This window comes from Bufo bufo, chromosome 10 (genome assembly GCF_905171765.1).
Source record: "Bufo bufo chromosome 10, aBufBuf1.1, whole genome shotgun sequence".
Taxonomy (NCBI): domain Eukaryota; kingdom Metazoa; phylum Chordata; class Amphibia; order Anura; family Bufonidae; genus Bufo; species Bufo bufo.
This window is the reverse complement of record NC_053398.1, coordinates 102,186,025-102,198,567: the sequence shown is the minus strand read 5'-3', so window position 1 is coordinate 102,198,567 and position 12,543 is coordinate 102,186,025. Positions and strand designations below refer to the sequence as shown.

The 12,543-nt window shown below is 44.7% G+C and overlaps 1 protein-coding gene across 1 annotated transcript in view; it reads right to left on the bottom strand.

The window, feature by feature from the left end:
• Positions 1–12,543, bottom strand: part of SMPD3 (sphingomyelin phosphodiesterase 3) — a 69,812-nt gene that overhangs the window by 25,840 nt on the left and 31,429 nt on the right. The window contains exon 2 of the mRNA XM_040409726.1: positions 10,409–10,484. Coding sequence (XP_040265660.1) covers positions 10,409–10,484 — 76 coding nt within the window. The remainder of the gene's footprint in view (positions 1–10,408; positions 10,485–12,543) is intronic.

Sequence of the window (12,543 nt, the reverse complement as noted above, 5' to 3'; positions counted from 1 at the left end):
TTGTTGTTCCCTGGTCTTGATAAGGCCTGCGCCGCCAAAGGAGGCATTTAATTTATGGTGAGGCACAGACCTCATCATAAATAAAATACCTCCTCTGGCAGTCTGTGCCCCACACGGAAAGCTCAGAGCTGCCGTATATTTTAGTAATTGTTTATGCCTGTTTTGTTGTCAATAATGATAAATATGTCGGGGCCAATGTCCCTGCCCTCACCACACCCCTTTGTCGTGATTAACAAAGTTGCAATGGCATTTAAAAATTCACAAAACCGGATTTTGTGACTTTTTCACTCCAGTTTTCTGGAGTAGCAAGAATGATACATTCCCCTCTAAAAATCTAAAATAAACTGCAATGTGCAAAAAATAAAGGAGTACAATGTACTAAGAGATTGTTTGCATATATAGTGTATATAAATATATATATATATATATGTATATATATATATACATATACCTGTGTATATATTGTGGGGACTCGCTCTGGTAGACAGGATTAGTGGACGCAGTATAGAGGCAACAACAAGTTCTTTGGATCAAACAGTTCAGTGTTTTATTCACACTTTAGGCAAGTGACAAAACAAGTCCAGCAGAGCCTCCGCCGGAGTGTCTCCCACTTCCACCTGGCACAAGTGATCTAGAGACTCTGGGTTACATGTTGCACACAGCCTCCTGGCATATAGCGACTGACAGTAGCCATAGTTAGTGTCCATGGGCTGAACCCAATGGGGACAATCAGCCCTTACATGGCCAGGCTCCTGAAACTGCCAGCAGACTATTAGAGCCAGGTCTGCAGTGGGTACATCCCGGGCGGGTTTTATCGACTCAAATCTCCGGGCCTGGGGTGGAGATTTCCGGGGTTTGCCGATTCCCTCTCCCGACAGAACCCTCCTTTAGATTCCTGGTAGCTTCATAGCGTTGCACCAGGTCCACCATCTCAAGGGCATTGCCAGGAGACACCTTGACCGATCCAGTGCTGGAGAGGGTATGGCAAAGCCCTCCAGAACGTATTGGCTAAAAGTCTATCCAGCATAGCCAGGGTACTCAGAACATCAGGCTATAGCCACTTTTGCAAGTAAGTCATAATACTGTGTCCTCGCAGGCTCAGCTGGCTTAAACCCCCACTGATGTACCCGCTGGTCCCGGACCAACACATTCCCCCTCAGTCTTTGCAAAATCTCACCCTTAACTTTTTCGTAGTCTGCCGCTTGATCATCCGGCAAGTCGAAATACACCCACTGGGAACCAGAAGCCAGGAATGGAGCGACGACCTCAGCCCACTGGTCATGCGGTAGCTTTTCCCACTTTCTCGTACATCGCCAGATAGGTTTCGATGTCATCTGCGGCGGGTCATCATAGGAATCGTGGCATGGACTGATTTCCGGGCATCGTGGATGCTCGGGTTTGCTCCTGCTGTCTGCAAAGCCATCACGTGTTGTATCAGCAACTGGTTAGTTTCCTGCTGCTGCTTATTAGCCTCGCGTGGCTGCAGGTTTGTCTCTCGCTGCTGCAAATTAGCCTCCATGACGGCCTTCACAACAGCCTTCATTTTGTCGTGGGGCACTGGTTGTAATACAGCTGGTTTAATGTACGACATACAACCGTGCCTGAAAAATGCAGAAACCAAAAATATCGGCGTTGACGCCAGCCTCACTACTTTTGCCTGCATCCTCCACCAATTGTGGGGACTCGCTCTGGTAGACAGGATTAGCAGATGCAGAATAGAGGCAACAACAAGTTCTTTGGATCAAACAGTTCAGTGTTTTATTCACACTTTAGACAAGTGACAAAACAAGCAGTCATATTCAAGCAAAAAGTCACCTTGCGGTGTTGGTGGTAATTCACACCATGCGGCAATTATGCCTCAAAGAGTTCCTTGCTGATAGCAGCACCAACCTGTTTTCACGCCAAACAGGTAGCAAGCCTTCATCCACAAGGCTCCCAGATCCCAATACAGAGACCTGGCTTCTAAGCCCAGCTGCCTATTTAAGGACAGCCAGGTGCTGCAAAAACCCGAACTGGCATTTAAAATCCGGTCTGGTATTTGACCTCACCTGGCTGTAAATCAGCCCAGCAGCACATGCTGGGAGGAAAGTACCTGTTTTCCCAGACCAAACCTCTCACTGTGTCACAATATATATATATATATATATATATATGTATATATAAACCGGAAAAAAAGTGGATAATACATGTAGTAAAAATTGACTTCAATCCAAATTTCAGGAAAAATTAGATTCGCCGCAAAGCCGAATTTTCTCACTCTTTGTGAGTGAATCAATTTTCCCTGAAATAGCAGTAAAAAAAGAAACATACTCACCTCATCCATTTGTGCGCAAAGAGGCTGTCACGGCCTACTTGATTGAAAATAGCACGCAAAATCTTGCATGGGGTGACGTATGACATCAGCACACCGGCTCGCTGGCTGGGCACAATGGCGTCACCAGTGATGACGTCACCGCACCCGGCCAGCCTGATGACGTCATCACGTCACCACGTGAGATTTTGCCCGGAGTCCTCAATTAAGATGGCAGCAATGCCCTCTACGCGAGCAAATGGATAAGGTGAGTATTTTTTATTTTTTTCTTATTTTTACCCTGATTAACCCTTGAAAGGCCTCAATGGTAGCCTCAGATGCCACGATCAGCAATGAATGCCGCAGCTGAGAGGTTCAATGACACAGGGCGGCTCGATTGCGGTTCCCCATTATTGTGCCTGCCACATACAAAAAAATGCACTTTGTGACAAAATCAAGAATCAAATTTCTTAGTGAAATTCGGCAAAGCAACAAATCAAATTTTTCATAACTTTGCTCATCTCTACCTACGACTAAAGAACAAGTAATTAGTTAAAATCCCCCAACTAATCAGACGTCCAACAAATGAATCCATAAGGAGAATCAGTTGCATATATGAATATTGATATAAAAGGAAGATTGAATAAGCTGCTGGCTCAGAGGAGCACTGCCGATGTCAAGCCGTCTTTGAGTCCAGCGTTTACACATGCCTACAACAGCCGCTCCACTTAGAGCCGTCTTTAATATTGATTGAACCCTGGGCAAGAATTTACTTGGGCCCCCTGGATCCCACCTTCCCACACACTAGCATGCAATCATGCCCTCCACCACAACACACACACAAAAATCCACACACATCATAGAGTAGTAAACTATAATAATGATGAGTGACCACTAGAGGTGTTCCTTGGCAGTAATGTAAATACTGCCTTTTTTTCTGAAAAGGCAGTGCTTACATTAAAAAGCTTGCTGAGACATGCTATAGACACCAGAACTACTACGTTTAGCTGTTGTGGTTCTGGTGACCCTTAATATAGAGGAAAAAAAGAATCAGCACAAAAGTATCAAATAAAATGGCTGTATCATTATTCTAAAAAATTTAAAAGCAGAACTTCTGACACAAATATATAGTATTTTGCAGAATACTTTTTTTTTTTTTTTTTTACAATGTGCATATAGTACTGTACTACTAACCCCTACATCCACCCCTACATACAGGGTAATACTGCACCCCATACCTCTTATATCCAGTGACGTCTCTTTGATGTAGATGTTCTCTTTCCTCATCTTCTCCTTTCAGACCTTCAGACCAGACCACCATTTTCAGCCATTTCTCGTCTCTGCAGTTTGACAAACAATATCTTATTTTTCTACTTTTCCATCAACCTCCCATCTTCTGGACAAATCATCCTACCACCCCCAATACTGTGCCGTTGTGCTCCCCAATACTATACTGCAGAAACAGATAAACCCCCTGATAATAGTAATACCATGCAGATAGTGCCCTTCCACAATTATTTGCACACAGTGCCCTAAAATAACTGCGCCCAGCAAATAGTGCCCCTGACACTAATAGTGTAAACATAACGTCCCACAAAAATAATTGTGGTAAGCTGATACTGTGCCAAGGTGCCCCCACAGTAATAGTGCTCCCAAAAGTCCCACCAATAGGAATAATTCTCTGCTAGAGCACACATAATAGTAATAGTAATGCTCCCATAGTGCCCATACTAGTAATCATGTTCCCCATAGACCCCCAGTAGTAATAAAGCCCATCATAATGCCCCCCAGTAGTAATAATTCTCCTTATAATGTGCCAGCGCAAAAAATACCCCATTTTAATGCCCCCAGTTGAGCTAATGTCCCCATAGTGCCCCCATAATGTGCCAGTATAAAATACTCATATATAGTGCCCCCAGTAAATTCCCCATAGTGCTCCTCTCCACCCTTCTTCCTAGTGCCCCCCATAATGTACCAGTATAAAATGCCCCATATATAGTACCTCAGTAGATGCCCTCAGTGTCCCCCATAATTTGCAAGTATAAAATACCCATTCTTAGTGCCCCCCATTAATGAGCCCATAGCACTCAACCCATAGTACCCAACATAATGTGCCCCAGTATAAAATACCCCTATACAGAGCCCCCATATAAAATACCCCTTCTTTGTGGCCTCAGTAGATGCTCCCATAGTACCCCCAATAATGTGCCAGTAAGAGGTGCTCCCATAGATGCCCCCATAGTGCCACCCAATAATGTGCCAGTAAAAAGTGCCACCAATAATGTGGCAGTAATAAGTGCCCCCATAGATGCCCCCACAATGCCCCCCAATAATGTGCCAGTAAGATGTGCCCCCATAGATGCGCACCAATAATGTGCCAGTAACAAGCGCCCCCATAAATGCCCCCCAATCATGTGCCAGTAACAAGTGCCTCCATAGATGCCCCCCAATTATGTGCCAGTAACAAGTGCCCCCTTAGATGCCCTCCAATCATGTGCCAGTAACAAGTACCCCCATAGATGCCCACCAATCATGTGCCAGTAACAAGTACCCCCATAGATGCCCCCAATCATGTGCCAGTAACAAGTACCCCCATAGATGCCCCCCAATCATGTGCCAAAAACAAGTGCCCCCATAGATACCCCCAATCATGGTCCAGTAACAAGTGCCCCATAGATGCCCCCCAATCATGTGCCAGTAACAAGTGCCCCCATAGATGCCCCCCAATCATGTGCCAGTAAAAAGTACCCTATAGATGCCCACCAATCATGTGCCAGTAACAAGTACCCCCATAGATGCCCGCCAATCATGTGTCAGTAACAAGTGCCCCCATAGATGCCCCCCAATCATGTGCCCATAACAAGTACCCCCATAGATGCCCCACAATCAAGTGCCAGTAACAAGTGCACCCATAGATGCCCCCCAATCATGTGGCAGTAACAAGTGCCCCCATAGATGCCCCACAATCAAGTGCCAGTAACAAGTGCACCCATAGATGCCCCCCAATCATGTGCCAATAACAGGTGCCCCATAGATGCCCCCTAATCATGTGCCAGTAAGAGGTGCCCCCATTCATGCCCCCGAATCATGTGCCAGTAGTGGTACCATATAAAAAAAATAAACACTTATACTTACCTCCATCAGGCTGGCAGCGATGCAGGCCTCTTCCGGCCTGTGTCCCGCGCTGTACGGCTCAGGCGGCGCAATTACGTCATCGCGCCACCTGCACCGGCCTCTGATAGGCTGCAGGACACCTCTTCCTCCTCTGCCCTGCCGCAGCACTTCCATCTGTCCTGAGGACGGCGATACAGATGACTATGGACATGAGCGCTTCCACAATGGAAGCGCTCATCTCCCTGTGCCCCGCTGCCGCCCCCCACGTCACCAGTGGCCAGCGGGGCTCAAGAGGCAGCTGCCCCTTTTGCCCCGTGTTAAAGACGGCCCTGGCTCTACTATATTACTGGCACTGTTACTGTCAATACAGCCCAGGCTACTTGCTGATAACGTCTCATTGAGACCACACACAGATCCAAAACCGGGCACAGAGCTTTGGTTAATATCAGTGCTTTTGCTGCATGGACATTACTTGTAACATTCACTCGTCATATTTTAAATTGGGAACTCAAACAATGTCAGGGAGTTGGGCCAGCAATGTAAATACATGTCTGCATTAATCCAACACTATCCAAACAGTGCGCCCTGGAGCTGGCTGCAGATGACGGCTACACGGGAAACTGCCACCACCAATGGGCAGACCACAAAACCTGCTTGAAGTGTTGATCCTTCAAGAAAAAGCAACCGGTAGTTTATAAAAAGAAAGTGGAGAAGATGTTCTGTATAGGTTCTTTACATTTATATATCAGTGCCAGTGGCTCTACCGTCAGACTACCCCCATCTTACTTATCATACACATAGAATGCCTAACAGCCGGTGGCCAAGGGGACAACACTTTATAGACCATACGTTGCAGTAAAATCACAAGCATGCTGAAATTTTAGTTCTTTCTTTTGGATAAGAAGTCACAAGCGACGTTGCGTGACACTTGATTCTGGATAATTAAAGTCACATAAATCACCAGTGGATATAACTATCTAGTCTCCTTAAAGGGGTTGTGTCATGAAACACATTCTACATTTCAAATCAGCACCTGGATCGGAATACTTTTGTAATGGCATGTAATAAAACATTTAGCATAGCTATTCAATAAAATGTATCTGTATAGCGCCACCTGCTGTTTGTTCTTTTCCTTATTTTTTGTCCGTCTCACTGAGCTGGTAGGACATGCTCAGTTGGAATTTTCAACTGCCACCAGCCATATGTTCTGTTAGGAGCTGTGGCAGTTACAGAAAGAGAGGTGCAGCAGAAAGGACACGCACCCTGAGCTGTCAGGTTGAAGATAATCTAGCAGAGCAATTAGAATAGTGAAAGTGGAGATCTCTGGATCCATGTGAGGTACAGGGCTGGTTCAAGCTTTGTAAGGGTGCATTCAAACGACCGTATAAATGGATCTGCATCCGTTCCGCAATTTTGCGGAACGGGTGTGGACCCATTCATTTTAGCACCGTGTGCTGTTCGCATCTGTTGTTCCATTCCGCGGCCCCGCAAAAAATATGGAGCATGTCCTATTCTGGTCCGCGGGTGCGGACAAGAATAGGCATTCTTTATATAGCGCCGGCCATGTGCGGTCTGCAAAACACTTACGGTCGTGTGAATGTACCATTAGAAAGGTTTTGTCATGTACTATATAATGTCTGATTTTCATGTTTTACGTCAATCATGGCATAACCCTTTTAAAGGGGTTTTCAGATTTGCATCAAGATGAAGGTAGCTGTAATGTTGTAATGTATTTCTTTTACTGCTCCTATCTTCTCTTCTGAGCTGTGGTCACATGACCATGTCCATGTACCTCTTTCTTATTTCCTGTGATGTTATGCCCATGGGCCGGGCAGTGATAGGGTAGTGCCTAGGTAAGTAGCTGGGTGGGAGGAGCTGTAAAATAGTTTGGCATCGTGCTGGAGGTGTGGCAGAGAAAGGAGAAGTGCATCATGGGTTTGGCTGGATAAAGCAACAGGAAGTGCTACAGTATTTAAAGCGGTTGGTTGTCCAAGTAAATTTTTTGTTCTTTGTATGTTTTTAACTAAGCAAATGTAAGGGGTTTTCAGTTCAGTGGACCTCTTCTCCTAGTTAGCTGAGGGTCACATGACCTGTGATGTCAGCTTCTCTCCCTGCTCTGATGACGTTCCGTGCACAAGCCTGAGGAGCAGGAGGAGCAGGTCTGCCTCTGTGCACGGAGCATCACTGTGAAGGCTGTGCTGGTTGGAGCGACAAGCAGTGTGGGGGTGGGGGGGCGTTGACCCGGGCGCCAAATTGTAGGGGGTGCCAGGCAGCAGGCAGTATAATTAGGGTGATGGAAGCCTATGGCTCCCATCCCCTACGTTCTGCCTCATAAGCTTCAGGCCACGCCTGAAGCCTAAGAAGCACTTAGAATAGCGCAGGAGATCGCGATTACATCACCGCGACCTCCTGCGCCGGGTCTCGGAGATTACGTGATGACGCAGCGCAGGAGGGCACGGTGATGTGTACCTGACCGCCTGCGCCCGGATGCCCGAGCAAAGGTTACAAGAGGCATTTTTTTTATGTAAGTACTGGGGGCACTATGGAGGTGGGGGAAAGAATGGGGGCCATTACATATTATACAGAGGGGCCAATATATATTATAAAGAGAGGCCATTATATATTATACAGAGGGGCCAATATATATTATACAGAGGGGCCATTACATATTATAAAGAGGAGCCATTATATATTGTAATTATACAGGGGGACCATTATATATTATACAGAGGGGAAATTATATATAATAATTATACAGGAGGGCCATTATATATTATAATTATACAGAGGGCCCATTAATAATGGCCCCTCTGTATAATATATAATGGTCCACCTGTATAATTATTATATAATGGTCCCCCTGTATAAATATTATATATAATGCCCCCCCTGTATAATATATAATGGCCCCCTGTATAATTATTATATATAATGGCCCCGCTTTATAATATATAATGGCCCCCCTGTATAATTATTATATATAATGGCCCCTCTGTATAATATATAATGGCCCCCTGCATTATTATTATATATAATGGCCCCCCTGTATAATTATAATATATAATGGCCCTCTGTATAATTATCATATATAATGGCCCTCTGTATAATTATCATATATAATGGCCCATCTGTAATATTAGGATATATAATGCCCCCCTCTGTATTATTATTATTATTACATATATATAATGGCCCCTCTGTATAATTCTGTATAATTATTATATATAATGGCCCCTCTGTATAATTATTATATATAATGACCCCCCTGTATAATTATAATATATAATGGCCCCCTTTGTATTATTATTACATATCTATAATGGCCCCTCTGTATAATTATTATATATAATGACCCCCCCAGTATTATTATAATATATAATGGCCCCCTCCGTATTATTTGGATATATAATGGCTCATTATATATCCTAATATTACAGAGGGGCCATTATATATAATAATAATTAATAATAATAAAACTCTGCAGAGATGAGACGCAGCTGAAAGAAGGTGTCATGGCGGTCTTATCTCCAAATGAAGACGTTGAGGAAAGTCTACATGACAGGAGATGTCATTGGATGGATGAGGTATGTGGTGCTGTATTATACTGTATATTTTGTAGAGATGTATGTAATGTCCAAACACATACTTGTTTCACGGTAGGGTTGGCGGGTGGATTGAAAATAGGGCCCACCCTTCCACATCCTGGACCCAGACTTCAGGTCACACTGTGCTTGTTCTGAATTCTGGGGCCTCACACCCATCTACTACATTATTTGTATTCAGAGAATTATCACTGTATTATCTGTGGTGTTACATAGGACTGCTACATTATCTGTAAAATGGGGTGTGTCCACAGGTTGGGGGGGGGGTGCAATACATGGCTTGCCCCGGGTGCTGGCAACCCCACGCTACGCCACTGGTGACAAGCCCCGTCCCCTGAACTGCCGGTCTGCTGAGAACGCCCCCTGCACTGCCTGATCTGCTGGCTGAGCTGTCTGTCCTGTCTCTCTCCTCCCACTCAATTCTACCATCAGCAGCACAGGCTCAGGGCTGGAGGCTCTGCCTCAGGTACTGTGCAGCTGCAGGGAGATAAATCATGTGCATAGGATCTTCCCTCCCTCCTCACTCTGCAGACACAGAGCTGACAGAGACTGGAGGAGTTCTCTCCTCTGTACTCTTCTGCTGGCTGTGAGGAAGTGTCTGCAGAGCATTGCACAAGAACAGGTAGGGGAGGTAGATCCTGTGTGTATCCGCAATGTTATTGTACAGCTGGGACTTGTAGTCCCACACATACAACATGAGTATCCCAGCAGTCAGACTGCAGGCAGGCAAATATTCATGAGGAAAACCTTAGAGATTGTCGTTACACGCCCCCACAGCTCTGCAACTGCATGTCAACAAAGGGCCAGAACTATGGAAATGAGGAAATATAATTTTTTTCCCCCTAAAACTTGCTTAGCTTATGCATATATTGCAGACCATCAGATTAACTCGGACAACCCCTTTAAACAAACCAGAGTGATTGGTTTACATGGTCTGAACAGGTGGGGAGAGTCTAATTTGAAGAAAAGCATGGGTAAGGCTGGGTTTACATCACATTTTTGCCATCCATTTAACATATACGTTGGAAAAAAAAGAAACAAAAGAGTAGCACACCACGCTTTTGTGTCCTGGACAAAAAAGGTATACATTTTTATAATGGAAAAAACATTTTTATAATGAAACTCTATGGTAAATGGATGGCACTATATGGCATCTGTCTGAGGTATCCGTTAACGAATAAGTTTTTTGTACACGTTAAATGACTGGCAAAAACTTGATGTGAACCCAGCCTAAGATGTACATGAGGTGAGCAGCTACATGAGCATATATAGTATAGTGTTCCTGGAAAAGCCCTTTAAGTCTTCAGTAATTATTCAACCCCTTTGTGTATCTACTGATCTAAAGTATATGGTTTGGACACATTAGCACAATTGTTTTAAAACACACAGACAACCAACTTACCTGCCAGGGCATGCAGGTGAGTGCAGGAGATATATCCCACAATTCTTTGGTCCTGAGGAGTGGTCCCCACCTGCACCTAAAGAACAGAACACAGGGCACAACTTTTAGTGTTCTATTACACCTACCTTATGCCATTACAATTTAATGTTCCTGGCCATATTTACTTTAAAGGGTCACAGAGTTTCGGAAACCTTTTGTTATGTCATAGTGACATATCAAAGGTTTTGATCATTGGGAGGAGTGCTGAGACCCCCACCGATTGCTAGAAAGAGGAGAAAAAAGCGATTGCATAGGACACACTCGCTCTCCTCACTGCAGGGGACGGAAGCAAGATGGGCCTATTGGCTGACTATTGAGTCCATCGCACTTCCTCTCCTGCAGCGAGTAGAGAATGAGCACTTCTCTATACTCGTTCTAGTGATCGGTAGCAGCCTCAGAACTCCACCGATCAAGACTTTTAATATATCTATAACATATCAAACGTTTTCTGAAGATGTAGCGACCCTTTACAGGGTACCAGTTAGTACAGGTGACTTTTCAAAATAAGGTGTGTGTGGATGAGGAGTAACACTATGTGACCATTATATGACTTGTGTGTTGCATTTTTCCCCTCTGCAGGTTTCAGCTCTAATTGTCAGTTATCCCTGACATACCAGGTGGAGACTAGCTGCAATGATGTCTCCCCTACACAGCACACCCAGAAGCAACAGCAGCATGTAGGAAAGGGATCAGCAACCTCCAGCACTCCAGATGTTCTGAAACTACAACTCCCAGAATGCTCCATTCACTTCTATGGGAGTTGTGAGAACAGCCGAGCATGTTTGCATGCTGGGAGTTGTAGTTTCACAGCAGCTGGAGTGCAGAAGGTTGCTGATCCCTGATGTAGGGTATTATACAGCAGTGCTGAGCAGTGTAGCTGTAAATCCAGCACTGGGATGAGACAGATGATTTATTCGAGCCTTCAGAAGCACCTCTGTGTGTCTGTGACTCTGTCTCCATCCAACTGCCACTCCTCCTCCACCTAGGCTTTCCTTAGACAGCAGAGCTGATAAGTCAGTTTGGTCTTAAAGGATTATAGCTGTGAATTGAGGGCGAATGATCAGTTCAGGGTGAAGGGGGTGGGAAAGAAGTGGCTCATAAGAGGTATTTTACTCTAATAACATATATCACAAAGTGTCTTATATTCAACTGTACTTTTGATTTATGCAAGGGTTGTTGAAAATACAGTGACAATTTAAAGGGTCATTACTCCTACAGACATATACTGTACATACTGTAGCACAGTAAAACAAAACTACTAACAAGGAGAAAGGAGGAACAATAGCCCAGTGAAACAAACAGAATCTTAGCACTGGTCAGAGATATCCATAAGATATTGGAATATCAAACCAATTTTTTTGGAGGCATCGGTGCTTCGATGGCTTCTTTCTTTCAGAGCTGCACTAAAATCACTGAACTTTCTAAGGCTGGAGCTGCTAACAGACATTGGGAAGATTTACAGGATTAAAGGGATTGTCCGGGTTCAGAGCTGAATCCAGAAATATCCCCATTTCCCCCCAGGTAGCCTCACTGATATGAGCATTGGAGCTTTTTATGCTCCAGTGCTCTCCTTTGCCCTGCGCTGAATCGCGCAGAACATAGGCATTTTCTGGAGATCCGTAAACGTACCGGACTCTCTATGGGGAAAGCTAGGCGGAGGCTTCCGTCCATCAGAGCTGGTGACGTCACAAGCACTGGTGCCTTCTCAAACAGCTGATCGGCGGGGGTCTCTGGTGTTGGCCCCCCACTGGTCAGATACTGAGGACCGATCAGTATCAGAGGCTAGGTCATTAGTTCACAAATCTTCGAAAACCCTTTCAAATATAGGAGATTTATTGAGGTCCCTGCCTTTTAACATATTTGGCACAGCTTGGACTGTCCTAGAATAGATTTGCACTACAATTTCCGCCATTTTCTGTCTTTAGTGGTGATAAATCTGTTGGATAGTTTTTGGCTCTGGCCCCTGCCGGTTAACCCAACCTACTTTTTTGCCACTTTTCAAAAGTGGTAAGAGGAGAGAAAAGTTGCCATAATTTTTAACTTTTTTTTTGCCTTTTTTAAAAGTTTACAAATTCTCCCCATTGAGTTTCTTGGCT